At 41.2% G+C, this 19,371-nt stretch overlaps 1 protein-coding gene, 1 non-coding gene and 1 pseudogene across 2 annotated transcripts; 1 reads left to right on the forward strand and 2 right to left on the reverse strand.

Annotated features, from left to right (window-relative positions):
* Nucleotides 1–2,192: 2,192 nt before the first annotated feature.
* On the reverse strand, nucleotides 2,193–6,622 carry LOC136472588 (protein mago nashi homolog 2). The gene is made up of 3 exons (XM_066470287.1): nucleotides 6,301–6,622; nucleotides 5,977–6,153; nucleotides 2,193–2,457 (listed from the first exon to the last, which is right to left on the reverse strand). Exons 1-3 carry the CDS (start codon nucleotides 6,535–6,537, stop codon nucleotides 2,392–2,394), a joined length of 480 nt encoding a protein of 159 aa, XP_066326384.1. The 5' UTR covers nucleotides 6,538–6,622; the 3' UTR covers nucleotides 2,193–2,391.
* Nucleotides 6,623–7,572: 950 nt separating this feature from the next.
* Nucleotides 7,573–12,147, reverse strand: LOC136469386 (uncharacterized; annotated as a pseudogene).
* Nucleotides 12,148–18,230: 6,083 nt separating this feature from the next.
* Nucleotides 18,231–18,337, forward strand: LOC136478580 (small nucleolar RNA R71). The gene has a single exon (XR_010764304.1). It is a non-coding gene; the product is annotated as a small nucleolar RNA R71 (small nucleolar RNA).
* Nucleotides 18,338–19,371: the final 1,034 nt, after the last annotated feature.

A 19,371-nucleotide genomic window follows, 5' to 3' on the forward strand; every position in this document is an offset into this window, starting at 1 on the left:
AATAACATTTATGATACCAACTAAGTACCAATAGATTCTTTGTTAATTATATTTTTATAGTATACCTATTTGATGTCATAAATCTTTGTAATTTTTTGTATAATTTTGGTCAAACTTAAGAAGTTTTGACTCTCCAAGATTCTTGGAATGACTTACAATTTGGGATGGAGGGAGTAGAAAGGAAAAAAAGAGAGGCTTTATTTGGTGGTCCAAAAAATTATATATACTGTGCCAAATTGATAAGGCTGGCTGGTAGGGTTCATACGAGGAAGAAAAAAACAGACAAAGGCAAAAGAAGAGTTCACATGGAGATGGAACGGAGAGCAGTGCCGGTGCTAGGATTTTAAGGGTCCTCTAACGATCTTGTCGCAGCGGTCTCTCTTAACCATGTATAAAATCTTATAATATATATGCACTAATTTTACTTGCAAAACGAAAGCAAATTCAATAACATAATTTTAATTTAACATGTCTGATAATTATCGAGGAACAATGTAGATTAAGCAATATATTTGTAGATGTATGATAATTATCGAGAAACAATGTAGATTAAAAAAACAATATATTCGTTTTATTTTCTCACCCATGACAAATGTTTCTTAGGTAACATTCTAAAATTCTAACACCTAAATTAGAAGAAAAATATAACTATATAGGTACAAAGTACTAGAAGTCTGGAATACTACACAAATAATTAATTTGGATTAAAAATAAAAAGAAAAAAATACCTTGGGCCTAAACAACTGATCGGTGATCGCAATTCGTAAGAAGCCAAGAATCAAGATGTTGTCGTCGTGGCGCCCTGCCTGGTCGCCGTCCTCGTGCGCTGTGTCCGTGTCTCCGGTAGTCTAGCTGTTCGCGGCGGCGCGGCTCGCCAGCTCCGCATGTGTAAGGGGCACGTCGCGAACTCATGATCAGAGTGTGTTGTCTTCTCGTCTCCTCTCTATCTAAGGGTCGTGGGGAAAAGGAAATTAAGAAAGAAATGTCGATATTGTCTTTTTTGGCCGCCTGGCCAGTTCTATGTCTCTCTTCTCGTTCGTTAGTTTGCTAATGCCTAATGGACTATAGGACCTGGGGGTTTGTATACCTGGACTTGGACCCCTCCTCCGCTTGGGCCCTCGGCCATCGCACCTAGTGTCCTACCCTAGGGTCGGCACTGACGGAGAGAAAAGGTGTATCTCAGCATCATCTTTCCTGGACGCAAGCTACGTATTGGCTTTATCTCGGCTTATCATCCAATGCATGTAACACTAACAGGTGCTACTCTATGGACCATTTGGTATTTAGAGCCGAGATCTGAAGGAAAGCAGCAGCTAAGCTGCCCCAATGCGATAGCAACAGTGCAGTGAGGTAACATGGCCATGTCCCGATAGCATGCCGACGCAGCTCAAGCCTCAAGAGGATTACATTGTGGGGATAAAATCATAACAAATGGACGAGAGCCAAGCAACAAAGAAAGGAGGCATGCCATGGCATGGGCGCATACGGCCTTAGGGCACCTGGAACCGAGAGATTTCAACATCTTGTTCCTCATCCCTACTTTGTGTTGCTCTGGTCCCTCGCTCAGCTCCCATTTCAATGTTCCTATCGTTTTGAACAAGCATGGCAGAGCCTCACAGCAACAAAAAGCTCTACCATGTGACATTTGTGTTGCAGTTGTTCTCGTTTTATTTAAGTATTCCATACCTTAATAAATCATCTAGTACCTCATACAGGACGAGGAATCACCAAAGCCAAAAGTAGCATAGCAAAGGAAGCTGAGTACCTAGCTCAGCTCAGCTCCTGCAAAGAGAGGATGGTATCATCCACGCCCATGGATGGTCGGTCACCACTGCTGTTCCATTAAGCAGACAGCGCGCATCAGATTAAAGACCAACTGGCAGCCAGGACAACTTTAATCACAAACACACACACAGATTCTTCTACAGTTCTACGGCTTTAAACAAGACCAAAGGCTCCTTGCACTACCTTTGGCAAGTCCATCAGTTTTAGCAGCCAACCCCACTAGAGAAATTCACAGCAGCAGTAACCTGTGATGGCAATTGGCAGGATCTGGATCAGCACAAGTCCGACTGTCCGAGGCACACCACACAATCTGGGCATCCATCCATTACAATGATGTGCCTCCTTCAGCAGAGCACTGACAACAGAGAAGAAAAATGTGCCAAACAACACTCCACCCAACAAAAAACTGAATAAGGCATAAATATCACACTCACTACTACTCAGCAGTTTGCACAATCCAAATGCAAAAGGTTCCACCTCCACCCAGTGCTCCACACAAAGCCGAGCGCATCCTCACAAGCTCAACAGCATCTTACATGGTACAAGGTTCTCTCTTAAAACACTCGCAGTCTCATAAAACAGTTACATGAAGGCTTGGGATGGAGCTCAAGACTGAATTGGCTTGATCTTGAAGTGGAGGTTGATGAGTGAAAACACGAAACACTTCAGATCCTGCAGGAGAACAACATTAAGTGGGGAAGTTAGGAATACATCTCATTTACGGCGCCATGTCCTGTGCATGACAAAAGTACAAGTTTTTTTTTTCCTTAGGCTTGCCACTGACACGCTTCCCCAGACCCCGCACAGAGCGGGAGCTCTATGCACTGGGTACGCCCTTAATAAAGTACAAGTTTTCAGAAGAATTTGAACCAAACAGTCAGGAGCGGCTATCCAGCTCATTGCAGGAACTTGGACCACGTTAAAACTACAAGCCCCAGATCATGATCAAATCCCAGCTTATAATGTATCAACATGATTCACTAAGCTAGCCCAACATTGGTTTAAGGACATTCACATAATCACATCTACACTAAAGGGATGCAATTGGTCAATTTAAAAACAGTACCGAAATCAAGACTGCACACAACCATAGAAAATAAAATGATAATCAACGGAGCATAACCGGAGATACCTTTTATCTATACTGGCTATTTTCTAATAGCATTATCTTTTTTATTTTCTTTGTTTCTTTTTACATTTCTTAAACTCTATTTTTTCTTTATCTATGTTATTAGCAGTAGGGGCAACCCCTCCTGATCCCTCAAAAAAACACTTCTTGTTTCAGAAACAACCAACTGAACCAATAGCTGTCTATCTAACCTCAAATTATTTCCTTAGATAAGTATTGACATGTATTATGCTTGACCTATCATGAGCTCAATCAGATCTACTGTGTAAAAATCTGACAATGTTTCAAACAAACAGCAATCATCCATCAACTCTACATATTTACAACAAAAACCATGCTTTGGCATTGGATTGGTAGGTTTCATAGTGCTAAGTTTCTTGAAGAAAGGTAGTACTAGAAAAAACGTAAAACCATTACCATCCTTTTTCCCTGCATCCGGTTTGAACTTTACATGCCCCCAGGAAGTGAAATTGTGGGACATTGTTATGTTGATTGATGATGAAGAGCATATACATGTCAGGTATAGTAAAGTGTTCCCAATGGGACACATTTTGCTGGTAAAACTTGAAGGGGCTTAAAGAAAAGGGAAGGGTAATGTGCCTTCACATAACAAATTTTTTAATCAGATTTAATGAGCACACATACTTTTTATCTTCGCTACCTAAACTCAATCAGAAGAATTCGAACCAAACAGCAGCTATCCAGCTCATCGCAGGCCCTTGGACCATGTTCAAAATACAAGCCCCAGACAATGATCCAATCCCAGCTTATAATGTAGCCATAAATCAACATGATTCACTAAGTTAGCCCAACATAGGTTTAAGAACATATTGACATAATCACATCTACACTAGGGGGATGCAATTGGTACTAAGTTAGCCCAACATAGGTTTAAGGACATATTGACATAATCACATCTACACTAGGGGGATGCAATTGATTAATTTGAAAACAGTACCCAAATTAATAATGCACACAACCATAGAAAATAACAACAATCATCAGCGGAGGCATAACAACAGATACATTTTATCTCTACTAGCTATTTTCTATAACATGGTATTTTCTTATTTTCTTTGTTTCTTTTACATTTCTTAGAACCGTGACTAGGGGCTCATGTTGGGTTTCAACTCTAGCCTACCCCAACATGCTTGGGACTAAAAGGCTTTGTTGTTGTTCTTTTACATTTCTTAAACTCTGCTTTGTATTCTGCTATCTTTTTTTGTCTATGTTTATTAGCAGTAAGGGGCAAACCCTCCTGATCTCCCAAAAAAAAAAACATTTCTAGTTTCAGAAACAACCAACTGAACCAATAGCTGTTTATCTAACCTCAAATTATTTCCTCAGGCAAATATTCACATGTATTATGCTTGACCTATCAAGAGCTCAATCAGATCTACTGTGTAAAAACCATGGCATCTGACCATGTTTCAAACAAGCAGCAATCATCCATCAACTCTACATATTTACAACAAAAGAAACCATGCTTTCGCATCTCAGTGGACTGGTAGGTTTTAAAGTGATAAGTTTGTTGAAGAAAGGTAGCAGTACAAAAACGTAAAACCATTGCCCTGCATCCGGTTTGAACATTACATGACACCGGGAAGTCAAACTGTGGGATATGGTTATGTTGATTGATGATGAAGAGCATATATATGTCAGGTATAGTAAAGTGTTCCCAAAATGCAACACACCACCACCACCACCACTTATGAGCCCAGTCAGATCTACTGTGTAAAAAAAAACCATGGCATTTGACTAAGCTTCAAAGAAACAGCAATTATCCATCAACTCTAGATATTTACAACAAAAGAAATCACGCTTTGACATCTAAGTGGATTGTTAGGCTGTAAAGTGCACAAGTGGCTAAGTTTCTAGAAGAAAGGTAGTGCCAGAAAAACATAAAACCAGTTTCCATACTTTTCCCCTGCATCCAAGAACTTTATAGTACCCCAGGAAGTGAAACTGTGGGATATTATTCAGATTCTGTTGATGAAGAGCATATATATGATAGGTATAGTAGTGTTCCCAAAATGCTCCCCACCCTCTTTGTGGGAAAAAAACACATGATAATATAGATACAACAGTTTTCAAACTACTTAGTATGACATGTAAAAAGACACAAAGAAAACCAAAGATCCTTTCCAAAAGAAAAAATGACACATTTTTCTGCTAAAACTCCAACAAAGGGGCTTAAAAAGGAAAGGCTAATGTGTCTTCACATAACAAAAATCTTTTTATCAGATTCGATGAGTACAGAACGATGGGCCGTATGGAACTAAATGTTGCCAAGAAACAGTTCACCTCAGAGGGGCGACTCTTTTCTTGTCGAGCATTTGCGTTGTGCAGTTTTCTTCAGTTTTAGTATAAATCAATTATCCTAGGGCAGATAAGTAACATCTTTCTCCTCCTAAGAAACTTGCTCATCTAAAAATTTAAACTTGATTTAAATATTCCTCTGGTGTCCACAGGTCACCATTGCTTAAAAAGCATGAACAAATGATGCCTACAGCCTACTATCTGCAACTAGCCTCAGCAGCTAATCAATTCAATTTAACCATTATTTCTCTGCTGCACATAATTTCAGCATAAGATCTGATCAGCATAAAAAAAAAAGATGGCTCATCCCAAGTCTGTGGTGAATACGAACCAATGTTTGGCTAAGCTACAATCTAACATCAAGGTCATACTACTTCTGAAAGTTACCAGTAGTATAAACTGCACAGAACAAACAAGCATATTCTTAGTTGCTTGTTGTCCTGAATGTAAAAATTCAGGTGTCCTTACAAATCACAAGTCACAAGCACACAAGTCACAATCGTATTCTTAGTTGCTTGTTGTCCTGAATTTGAGAATTCAGGTGTCCTCACAAGTCACAAGCACACAAGCAAGGTATTTAGTGGTAGCGTCGAGTTATCAGCCACAGAAATGATCTACCTTACGGCTCATGTACTTGTTATCAATATATTGCCAGGTAGAGGTTAGAGCCATAAAATCCTGGAAGGCCACAGTGAACAAACAATGTCGGTATTTGTGGGCGGAATCGGGGGTTGAGGGCGAACCTGGACCAGGTAGTAGAAGATCCGGAGGCCCTCCGGGTCCTTGCTGGACTGGACATCGACGAGGGAGCCGATCTTGGAAGTGGTGAATGAAATGTGCTCGTTGCCCATAACGATCTCGAGCTCCTGGCGGCCGATGCGGTCAGGCTCCGGCCAGTTGCTGTCGTCCTCCTTCATGATCTGCGGCGGGGGTTGGGAACAACCAACCAATCAATCAAAAAATAAATCCGCTCTTCAGTCTCAAACCCTAGATAGGTCTTCGCGAGAGACCGAGAATCCAATCGCTGATGAATGAACAAGAAAGAAAAAAAGGGAGCGCCCACATACATCGGACTCCTGGATGATCCTCCTGGCCTCGCGGAGGACGGAGGGGGAGACGAAGACCTCCTTGCGGATCATGGTGTCGTTCTTGTAGTTGGAGTTGTTGGCGTAGCGGAGCTTGCCGTCGGGGCGGAACTCGAACTCGAGGAACTCGTGCCCGAACTTGCCCTTGTGCCCCACGTAGTACCGCAGGTAGAACTCGCCCTCGCCCGCGCCGCTGTTCTCGCCGCCGGCTGCCGCCATCGATTTCCTTTTTTTTTCCTACCCTTCTCGGCGATTGGAATGGAACTGGATTGGGGTTTTGGCCGCCGCAAGCGTGCACGCCTTCTCTTCCAGTCTTTCCTCCTCTCGTGTGGACTAATCTGCAAATATCCATCAATCTGGGCCGCACATTTCTTGACCTAACGGAGCAGACAGTTTGCAAATATCCCAGTCCAAGATTTTGCAAATTGCCCCCTGATTTGCATCCTGGAACTGGAAGGAATCCATCCAGGCAATCTCTCATCTCTGCTCTCATCTCTGAATGTTTCTGTCAGACTTGAGTTCTTTTTAGGTGCCACAAAGTTGATATTCAAAATCCATTCAAATAAGCCTACTCTACTGCTCTTTTTTAAAAAAAGGACATGACCTTTGCCTTGCATAATTAGACTTGTTAAAGGCTCTGCTGAACACTACAACAGCTATCTCGTTAACATGCTGTCAGGTCACTCTCCATCAGGACTACAAGACTGGACTCTGAAATCTCTCTTAACAGAGTTCAAGAGCAACAACAGAGAAGTGGAACATCAGGTTTACAAAAATCACTGAAGTCAAAATATCACTTCCCATTCTCTAGCAACTCAAGCTAGGACCCATTCTAGTAATTTTTCCTCTTTTTGTTTGCTCAAACCTTGCTCAATCATAGGCAATCATGCCCTGTAATACAACCCCTGCAGTCTGTGTGCACTGGGACAATGGTCTCTTACTGCATATAAGATGTTCTTGATTTAATAGAAGCAGTTTCTTATAAAAAAAAGGTTTTTCATTCCTGAAAAAAAATGTTAAGTTTTTCCCTTGGTTTTTGTTAACAGAGAAATGGCAAGCAGCAGCACAGGTACAACAGAGAAAAATTGAAGGAAAATAACACATTCAGAATGATTCAGATCCCCAATTTGACTCTTCACAGAACAAATCAATCTGAATTCATTTTTGAGCCACAATGCACAAACTAGCAATACAGGTGCAACAGAGAACTGGGTTTCATTTTACAGCAACAGAAGACTGAAAACTGCTAGAAGCCTACAGCTGCACAGTCTGAGAAACTCTGGGTCGCTTGGAAGCCGCTATGAGCGCAACAAGAGATGGCAGGGGCCGCGGAACCGGCACGTTCATTGACCTGTACAGCCTCCTCAGGTTCGCATTAAGGCCATTGATGATCCGACAACGGTTGAAGAATCGCTCGCCCTTTCAGAGTACCGATCAGACGACCACGACGACGACAACACATCCTTTCAGCGCCAAATAAGTTGGGTACGCTAGAATTGAAATCCACCGAGAGAAGTCACGGTTAAGATACTTCAGCTGATTTTCAAATACTTCTATTTAAACATAGATTTTTAGGTATATCTCAAGCTTTTAAATTTCTTTTTATTGCCTTCTCTATGTCAATTTCGGTCTTCCTCTACCTCTCCTCGTATTATTAGCTTGGCTTAGACTCCACAATGCACTAGTGCCTCTGGAGGTTTCATTTGGACATGACCAAACCATCTCAACCGATGTTGGACAAGTTTTTCTTCAATTGGTGCTACCTCTAGGCGATCACGTATATCATCGTTCCGAACTCGGTCCATTCTTGTGTGACCATAAATCCATCGCAACATACGCATTTCTATAACACTCAATTATTGAACATGTCGAATTTTTGTAGACCAACATTCTGCTCCACACAACATAGCCGATCTAATCGCCGTTCTATAGAACTTGCATTTTAGCTTTTGTGGTACCCTCTTGTCACAGAGAATGCCAGAAGCTTGTCGCCATTTGATCCACCCTGCTTTGATTCTATGGCTAACGTCCGTATCAATATCCACATCCATCTGTAGCATCGATCCCAGATACCGAAAGGTATTCTTCTTAGGCACTACTTGACCTTCCAAACTCACATCTCCCTCCTCCTGTACAACTCTGCCAAAGTCGCATCTCATGTATTCGGTTTTAGTTCTGCTCAATCTAAAATCTTTAGACTCAAGGGTCTGCCGCCGTAACTCTAGTTTTCTATTTACTCCCGTTTGGCTTTCGTCCACTAACACTACATCATCAGCGAACAACATACACCAAGGGATATCCCCTTGTATGTTCCTGATAACCTCATCCATTACCAAGGCAAAGAGATACGGGCTTAAGGCTGACCCTTGATGAAGTCCAATTTTAATCGAAAAGTAATCTATGTTACCATCATTTGTTCGAACACTAGTCACAATATTATTGTACATGTCCTTGATGAGGGTCACGTGCTTTGATGGGACTTTTTGTTTGTCCAAAGACCACCGCATAATATTTCTTGGTATCTTGTCAGAAGCCTTCTCTAAATCAATGAAAACCAAGTGGAGGTCCTTCTTCTGCTCTCTAAACCACTCCATAACATGTCTTGTTAAGAAGATTACTTCTGTGGTTGACCTTTCGGGCATGAAACTAAATTGGTTTATTGATATCTGTGTCGTTCCTCGCAGGCGCTACTCGATGACTCTCTCCCATAACTTCATAGTGTAGCTCATCAACTTAATTCCATGATAATTAGTAAAACTTTGGATATTTCCCTTGTTCTTGTAGATTGGTACCAATATGCTTCTTCTCCACTCCTCAGGCATCTTGTTCGATCAAAAGATATTGTTGAATATCTTGGTTAGTCATACTATAGCTTTATCCCCGAGACATCTCCACACCTTGATTGGAATACCATCAGGGCCCATCGCTTTGCCCCCTTTCATCCTTTTTAAGGCTTCTCTGACCTCTAATTCTTGAATCATCCGCATAAAAAGCCTGTTAGTATCATCAAACAAGTCGTCCAGCTGAACGGTGGTATTCTCGTTTCCACCATTGAACAATTTTATCAAAATACTCTTGCCATCTATGTCTGATCTTATCCTCCTTCACCAAGAGCTGCTCCCTCTTATCCTTTATGTACTTGACTTGGTTGAAGTCCCTTGTCTTCCTATCGCAAGCCCTAGCCATCCTATAAATGTCCTTCTCTTCTTCCTTTGTACTCAAACATCGGTAAAGGTCCTCATAGGCCCGTCCCTTTGCCTCACTCATCGCTCGTTTTGTAGTCTTCTTTGTCACCTTATACTTCTCTATGTTGTTTGCACACATGTTATGATACAAGCGCTTATAACATTTTTTTTCCTTAATAGCCTTTTGCACATCTTCATTCCACCACCAAGTGTCTTTTGAGTCGCATCCGCTCCATTTGGTCACTCCAAGCACCACTTAAGCAACCTTCTGTACGCATGTTGCCATCTTCTCCCACATGTTGTTTGTGTCGTCTTCATCATTCCAAGGGCCCTCTTCAATGATCTTTTCCTTAAAGACCTTTGATGTCTCTCCTTCTAATTTCCACCACTTTATTCTAGCAACCCTAACTTGTTTGTTCCCATGAGCTTGCACCAAAAAGCGAAAATCAGCCACCACCAGCTTGTGTTGAGCGACCACACATTCTCTAGGTATCACCTTATAGTCCACGCATGTTCGTTTATCCCTCCTTCTTGTAAGGACAAAATCGATTTGACTAGAGTACTGACTGCTACTAAAGGTCACTAAATGGAACTGTCTCTTACATAAGAAAGCGTTAGCTATCATCAGATAAAAAGCTATGGCGAAGTCTAAGACTTCCTCTCCCTCCTGGTTTCTACTATCATATCCGAAATCCCCATGAACCTCCTCGAAACCTGCACTTGATGTACCTACATGGCCATTAAGATCACCTCCTATAAAGAGCTTCTCGTTACTAGAGAAACCAATAGATCTAAGTCTTCCTAGAAAAGCCGCTTAGCGCTCTCATCATGGCCTACTTGGGGGCATGCGCACTAATTACGTTTAAGACCATATCACTAATGACAAGTTTAACTAAGATAATTCTATCCCCTTGTCTTCTCACCTTCACCACACCATCCTTGAGTCTCTTATCAATCAAAACTCATACTCTATTTTTATTTGAAGTTGTCCCTATGTACCAAAGCTTGAAGCTAGTATTGTCCACCTCCTTCACCTTCTACCCCTTCTATTTAGTCTCTTGGATGCATAAGATATTTACACGCATCTTAACCGTTGTGTCCACGAACTCTCTTAACTTATCTATAAGGGACCCTACATTCCAGCTACCTAAATAGATCCTAGTTGGCTCGACTAGCTTCCTTGCCCTTCTCACCCATCGAGGTAGGTGTGAAGACTCTTGCTCATTTTACACCACACCCAGGCGCCGATGTGGCATGCCACTAAGGATAAGACGACCTGATCTTTGCTCACTTGACACTGTGTCCATATCACGACATGGTGCGTCATAGGGGTGACGATCTGGCCCTTGCTCATTTAACACCATACCCGGGTTTCGACATGACGCGTCGCTAAGAGGGTTACGCCCCAACGGGATTCTTTTGGGTTTCATCTCCATTAAAGTGGCTAAGTTTTTACATTGGCTTGCCACACCTAACACAACCCTCCTCCTTTACTAGGGCTTGGGACCTGCTATGCTGGGACACCAAAGGCGCCCCACCATAGGCGGAGTTCAGAGTACCGATCTGAGTTCTTCTCAATTCCTGATGATGTAATAATGGTGTCCTCCTCGGTAGCTAGAACTGTAACATGCACAGCTGAGATTGATTTAGTCACTTCCATTCTGTCTTTACCTTTGCCAGTCACCTTATGCCTGCAAACTTCCATCAAACAAGCATGAACATTCATATTCTGTTCTTGAGCCCCCGATTCAGACTCTCCATTCCCTTTGCCATCTTTACTCTGTTCACTCTCTACCCTCAAATTCAGATATTTCCTTCCATGTTTAGTTAAATCAACTACTTCTACTCGATCATCAGATTTGCTGTCCTTCAACAACTCAGATTCATAGACTGAACTCTGCTCCTTTTTTACAGTTTCAGTTAACCCAACTACTTCAATAGGCTTGCTATTGCTACAAAACCCAGATTCAGAAACTAAATTCTGCTCCTTTGTTGTAGCTTCAGTTAACTCAACTACTTCAATAGGCTTGTTATTGCTACAAAACCTAGGTTCAGTGGCAGAATCATGACTTCAAGCTCAACATCACAAAATGATCTCAACACTCTCATACTCGTAGTTCCATAGTTTAGGTTCATGTTGTGGTAATCCAAACCTTGCACTTCCAAAAAGCGTGACAGGTGGCTCAACTCTGATCTCAAAATCAACCACTGCTGCTTCTGCAACCTCCTCTACTACCTGGCTATCATCATCAGAGGCACACTCATGAACGCAAGAACTGAACAATTGGTCACTCTTCTCGATAGCTTGTGTTGTCAGCAACACTACCTGCGATGAGCCGGTGACAGTAGACATTCCATCAAGTATCCCAAGCAACATCTAGAGGGGATCATCAGGGCCAAACCGGGATAGGGAGTAGTTCTTCTTGACATAGCTGAGATCCACCGCCATGCACGACAACATGGTGGAGATTACCGATTTAGGATTGAGGATCCCTAGCGCCTGCTCTAGCTCGTCCTGGGATGAGTGCGTCGACAAACAGACGTGCTAGACCCCGAACTCATCGCGCATCCCCTCTGTCAGCACTAATTTCTGCTACTGCTGCTGCTGCTGCGTCAACACATTATTGTCTTGGTGAGGGTCCATAAATACCATATATATTGAGAGACTTGAGAGTGTCATACAATGGAAACTCTGAGTTTTATTTTGAAAACCTATAAAAACTCTAGAATAATGGTTGAACAAAGAACTTGAGATATAGTGCTTGACTTGATTGTTTTGTCTTTCAATTACTCAAGACCCAAGTGAAGGCTAAGGAGCCCCATAGTTGAAGGTAATATGGGTAAGTTTAAAAGTCAGATCGGTTTATTTTAATCCGGAGAAGAATTCTTGTACTTTTGAGGAGTGAAAGCATTGACGCAACTCCTGATCCATTTATCGAGTTTAGCTTTGCTAAGGGACTAGCAAAGGTTAAGCTTGGAGGAGTTTGTTGATGGTAGTTAACAACCATTATAAACCGTCAATAAAACATGTATAAGGGCACAATTGAGATCACCAACAAAGGTCTAGGGGTTTAAACTAACAAATTCCACGAGTTTTGATGAATCTATGATTTCTGTAGAGTTTATCCAGAAAACTGTCAAGGTGGACCTACATGTCAGATTTAATCGCGCTTATCCGCCGCAAAACGGACACTAGCATCACTATTCGACCGTGTCAAGAGCATGGTTTGGTATAATCTTTGTACTCCTCTCTCTTTTGTGTCTCTATTATTTTTATATGCTTACTACAATTGTTATGACAACATTAGTATTCATCTTATTCATGTTCTTCGTTATAATGTTCATCGTCTACTTTGATTATATGCTTAGTATAGTTGGATTATCATCATGTTCATGCATAAGTTCGTATAGCTCTCACTCTAAGGTACCATGGGTGGGTGGTCGACATTGTGTAAGCGTGGTGTTTATACATTGTTTACCTATGAATACACCCTATATTCTGGGTCATGTGGTAGATCGCGGACGTGACACTCCCGTTGAGTCCTTTGTAGTCCACTCCCCGATGTAGGTAGCATGTAGGATCTGATTACGAAGGAAGATAAGCTCTGTTCTTACTCTTCCCTAGTAATATCCCTTATGTGTAGATATGAAGATGATCTTAGCCATGATTACTAGGTGTAGTTGCACTAATTAATGTATGCTTTGACTTATAATTAATGATGACTTAGGAATTATTCCTCTAATATTCTACCCGACCATGCTAATACCATAGAAAGGAGTACTCTGAGTGATTTATCATTATCATTGATCAATACTTATCATATATATCTTATCCTATGACTTACCCCTATTATGAGTAGAATATTAGCTATGGTTTACTTCTCCATCAATAGTATAAGTTATTAATACTTGTCCATGCTAGACCTTCCCTGTGGTAAAAATATAAATAACGATACCTAGAATACTCTCGGGTGAAGTGCTACAATGGTATATTATCTGTGCGCTTACATATCCTTTTTCATTCATATCTATATATTCTTTCTAGTCACATAAGATGATAAAGAACTACTTAGTATCATTCTAGTAGTGATGCTAGGCAGCACCAACAAGCGTCTCTGGCACCATCACTAGGGATGACAACCTAGTAAAGTAATGTTAGGAGATGTAGGTAATTATTAGGTGGCTATTAAAACAAGTGGCGAGTTAATAAATACCAACAGCGCGCTGCCACCCTTGAGCTCCCACGGTTCCTCTTTGACGCCATCAAGCAGATTTGGGGAAGAAAGGGGTGGCTTCCGCGTTTGGAATAGCCCTAATGGTGGAGCAGTTTCGCGATGTGGAGGCAAGATGAGCGAGGAAGAAGACGATGCGATTAAGAAATGATGGGGAGTGTGTGCCGCGGCCGCGACGCCTTATAACAATTCGACCCCTGACTCTTCGCCTTCAAGGGTTTTTGGGAAACTGTGCCCATAGCACCATTCCCACTTCCGAAATCTCCACGCACCTTGCTGGGCCGATAAATGGGCCTAGAGTATTCACAACTAAAACCGCGTTGCACACGGGCCGCCAAAATAGATTTAAGTACTAAGCACTATTTCACTGATTTGTTTGGGAATTTCAAAGTGTGATTTTATCTTTAAGATCATGCTACAAGATTTCTTCACAATCTTCCAGCAGTCTCGGGGACTATGTGGGTACACGTCATCTATCGATGACTGTACTAATTTTTCTCAGCTAAGTTGGGGACTAGTTTCTATCTAAGCTGGGGACTGGTTTGACATATGGAGTCTACAAATTTTGACCCTAGCACCACGTGAATACTTCACCTACTATCAGACTCGGGGACTAACTGGGCACACTTCACCTTGCAATGAATGTGCTTATTTCTAGGACCCAGCTCTGTTAAAAAACGACTAAGTCATAATCTACAATTGTTCAAGCCCTTAGTTTGGCTCTAAGAGTCATTTACGCCTAAGGCATGGATGCTAAGCATCTCTCTTCGCTCTTGAGGGACTAAGTTCCTCCGTGCCGACTAAGTCAGGGATGCTAAACGTCCAACTTCGTTGCTCGAAAGCTAAGTGGGCACACTTCACCTAAGGTGGAGACTTCAAAAAATTTTACTTGAGCTCCCCACATCCTTCTGTCAACTTCGAGTGAGTCCGGTTTCAACAACCATTTGAACTGTTCGGGCATCTACTTCAACAGCTCGGACGACGTGTTCAACAGCTCGGATGACGTGTTCAATAGCTCGGACGCTTGTTTCAATAGCTTGGCTCCTAGTTAAATTGGTCAGAAGCCTGTTCCAAGTGCTCAGCAACAAATTGGACAGCTCAGACTAGCTCGACATGGTGTTGCTTAGCGGATATAAGGTGCTCGGGAACTAGTTGTGGGGGTATAACCCTAGATACCCCTAGGGCTGCACATGGGCCGAGCCGCTAGGGGAGGCCCAGCCCATAAGATTATGCCATGAGGAGCACGACACAGGTCGACGTGCCTTGCAAGGCTACATGAAGATCCTTGGCGATCAAGGATGATCTGATCGGATATGCTAAAGATGTTGTATTCCTTGTAAATAGATATCTTGTAACCGATTAGGACTAGATTCAATCGATCTACAACCCTACGCTTCGAGCTATATAAGGCTGGTAGGGACCCCCTTGTTTTCACCTCATATCAATATACAATCCACCAAAGACATAGGACGTAGGGTATTACGTCAAGCTGACGGCCTGAACTTGTCTAAATCGTTGTCTCTGTGTTCTGTGTCACCATCTAGTTTGTGTCTCGCGTACCTCCACTGATTCATGTATTATCATGGGCATACCCCTCGGTAGACTGCCGACTAGATTTCGTCGACAGTTGTGGATAACCTAATTCTACTATGCTCCTTGAAAACTTATCTCTCTTTTAAACTTGGAAATATTTGCGAGAACATGGGCTATCTTATTCGTCTCTTTCTCTTTTTTAGGCGGGCATCTAAGTACCCATTGTTTTGAATATCTCGGACACTTGTCCATTTTTTTCAACTCTGTTTTTCTTCTCTTTCTTTTTTTATGAATAACTCTTGCATAGCCCATGCTTCTTTTCTGCAACAAAACTTTTGAAAGATAGCAACAAGAACTTGGAGCATTTATTTGGTGGGTGGAACCTATCAAGAATTTTTTTGGTGTTTACTCTCAGTGTAGGAGTAAAACATTTTTGGTGGATCTAGATGGAATGCATGTTTTTGCGCCTACCCCCAATGTAGGAGCAGTGCTTATGTGGATGGTGTGTACATGATCTTGATTTTAAGAGCGCGACAAACCTCTCATAAGGATCAACAAACCTTGACCAAACTCAATGCAAAACAAGTAGCATATAAGAGTGGAAGTTTTCCTAGCCTAAATATCATATTTGGCTCTGGTAGGAATTCAAGCTTTGTAATACAGGAACTCATCATGTTGCCTTTTTATGTTTTTTAAAGGAAATCTCTAGAATTTTAGTATCACTTGAAACAAGATAAATAGCAGCTCAGACCTTCTCATATCATATTTATCAATTACCTAGACTTATATCAAGCATTGCTACCCATGAGTTTTAAGTTCAGAGCAAATTCTCATGTCAAAACAATCATATCCAAAACTCAAAAGAATTCAAGGCTGAAAACTAGGTACTTGAAAGGAATTATAACAGAGCAACTATTCATTATTTCCATTGTGAATCATCATCTTCAAGTTCTTTTTATTTAGTAGCTCTTAAAAATATAAATTTAAAGCAAACTTTATACACACTCTTTTTATTTGATTTTCATTTGTTTTAGATCACACCTTACTAATATATAAAAGATAAAGACAAATTTTTATTTTCTTTTCCTAGTTATGCATTTTTTAACATAATAAAGACAAACTTGAAAAACAAATAAAAAGAAAAAGGAAACAAAATACTAGAAAAGAAAACTTACCTTAGATAATGGGGGATCCTCCTCCCCCAAGTTGGGTGTTGCTATAGTTGATCAGAATGGCGGGTCAATGTTGAGACCCTAGAATAAGTAGTGCCAATTCTTGTTCTCCTGCTGCTGGTGTTGCTGGATGTTGGTGAGGCGGTCTCCCATATGTCTCTCGTCGAGGGTTTGGGATTTTAAGTCCGTCGATCCAGACTCCTCCAGTAGTATTTATTCCTTGGGTGCATCAGTTAGTCTTGGGGATGGAGACCCTGATGGTTGTACTGGCTTCTCATGCCACTCCAAATTAGAGCATTGTTCTAGTCTTGGCTTGAAAGTGAATTGCTCTTCCTTCCCATTAATATAGAATTTGATTTCCCCAGCTCTAACATCAATGTGTGCATTTGTAGTACTTAGGAAGGGTCTCCCAAGGATGAGGGGTGTCTTCATGTCTTCCTGCATATCAAGTGCTACAAAATCCATTGGAACAAAGAAGTTTCTTATTTTTACCAGAATATTCTCGGTGATTCCTGCAGGATAGCGAACCGATTGGTCGGCTCGTTGTAGGCACATCGATGTTAGCATGAGCGTTGAATCATTGAGCTTGTTGAAAACCTTTGGGCATGACACTGACACTTGCTCCAAGATCGCATAGAGCATTCTCAAAGTTCCGGTTTCCGATCGAACAATCAATAGTGGGACATCCTGAGTCCTTCTTGATAGGTGATGTATTCAGGATGGCCGCACTACACTCCTCCGTTAACTTGATTACCTCAGTGGTGGGCAGTGGTCTCTTGTTGTTCAGGATGTCTCTAAGGTACTTCACATAGGTGGGTACTTGTATGGCATCTAGCAGAGGAATATTGATATATAACTTTTGAATTACCTCTACAAACTTACTAAACTGCTCATTCATTTTGGCTTTTCGATTTCTGCGTGGAAACGGTAGGAAGGTAGTGTCATGAAAATCTTGCATCATTTCTTGTGCTTGTGACTCGACTTCTTCAACTTCATCGTCCTTCTTCTCCTCTTGTACTGTTGTCGGTGTCTTACCTATCCTTGTCGGATATGGCGGATCACGAGTAGACTTGCCACCTCTTGTGGTTATGGCGTTGACCTTCTCAAGGTTAGTGGCTAAAGGCAGAGCAGCGGCCAACTGAGCTAATTATGATTCTATCTTCTTATTATAGCTAAGTTGGTCTTTTATAGCAGAAGAAAAACTATCCATTTTAGTGTTTATGTTTTCTAGGACCTTATCATTAAAAGCAAGCTTCTTAGAAATATTCTCATTAATCCTAACTTGTTCTAAGATCAAGTCTCTCAAAGATGGTTGCTTAAGTTTAGAAGAATAATTACCTAGATACTTACCTTGGTAATTTGACCACTGTTGTTGTTGACCCCATCCTTGTCTCTATTATTGTGGAGTTGAATTGCTGATGACAATATTTGTGTCTTCTTGATATTCAGGGAAATCAACCCCTAAATATTCTCCACATATATTCTAGGAATTAAAAGCATCTTGAATGGCCTGACGATCTTTCTTGTAATTGGCTCGCTGTTCAAGCCAATTCAACAAGACGTCCATCTCGGTTGATAGTGCACACACCTCTTCTGGTACTTCTTCGCTCTTATTGCATGCTTGAATATTATATTGAGACCAGCCTTGATTAGAGGCTATCTTCTCCATGAGAGTTTCAGCTTTTCCAAGGGTGAATGACATAAATGATCCTCTAGCAGTAGCATCAAGTTATTCATGAGCTTTCTGAGTTAATCCATGGTAAAAGCTTTGCATGAGCAACCAATCTTCCATCCCATAATGAGGACAATCTAAAATGTATTCTTGGAAACATTCCCATGCTTCTAGAATGGTTTCTCCTTTCTACTGTTGGAAGTTAAAAATCTTTCCTCTTAAGGCATTGGTCTTGCCTGTATGGAAAAACTTTGCTAGAAAGGCCTTCAAACATCTTGCCCACATGTTCATAACTTCTTTGTTGGTGTAGAACCACTGCTTCGCCCTTCCCACTAATGAGAATGGAAAGAGGCAGAGTAGTATGATGTCTTGAGCAACGTCCTTGATGGAGATCGTGTTGCTAATCTCCAAAAAAATTCTGAAGATGAGCACTAGCATCTTCATGTGCCTTTCCACTGAACAGGGTAGCTTGTACCATGTTGATGAGGCTTGGCTTGAGCTCAAACTCAAGGTAATTGGTTTTTATTGTTGGTCCAGTGTGAATGTTCTCAGTGCTTGGAGCAAAGAATTCACGCAGAGTCTTTTCAGCCATAACTTCAAAAACTAGTGTTGAGCTTCCTCTTGATTGGTTTGATTCTGATTGATGGAGATTGTAGGTGAATCACAACCAATCCTGTAATACCCTGTATAAGATATAAACAAAGACAAACAAGGGTAAGCCTGCTAAAGCAGAGGTATAAAGTTATGATCTCATCGATAAGTATTTATTTGATCAATTCTCTTAGCCTTGTGCCCCTCCCTATCAACGGCGCCAAAAATGCTTGTTGGCATTTTATAAGAACACTTGTAAATATATATATATATGTATATATATATGTTTAGTATCCACAAGTGCATAGATAATATACCATTATAGCATTTCAACCCGGAATATACCAGGTATTGTTATTTATATTTTATCCATAAGGAGGAGCGATGGGGTGGCAAGAGATATTGACAAATATGCATACTTATGACAAGATCATTTACTCTCATGCTATAGCAGGGGTAAGTCAAATGATAAATAAATGATAAGTGTAAGGTATTAATAGTAATCCAGAGATAGGAATAGATACTCATAAATGTAGTATGGCTAGGCAGAAGATTAGTTGAGAGCAAAAGATTCCTAGGTTATTCCTTATTTACTAAGTCTTTTGTACACCCAAGTATATACACTCTCATCTATAGCATAATTAACTCTGATCTATGCATAAGGAACA

The sequence above is a fragment of the Miscanthus floridulus genome, chromosome 8 (assembly GCF_019320115.1).
Source record: "Miscanthus floridulus cultivar M001 chromosome 8, ASM1932011v1, whole genome shotgun sequence".
NCBI lineage: Eukaryota > Viridiplantae > Streptophyta > Magnoliopsida > Poales > Poaceae > Miscanthus > Miscanthus floridulus.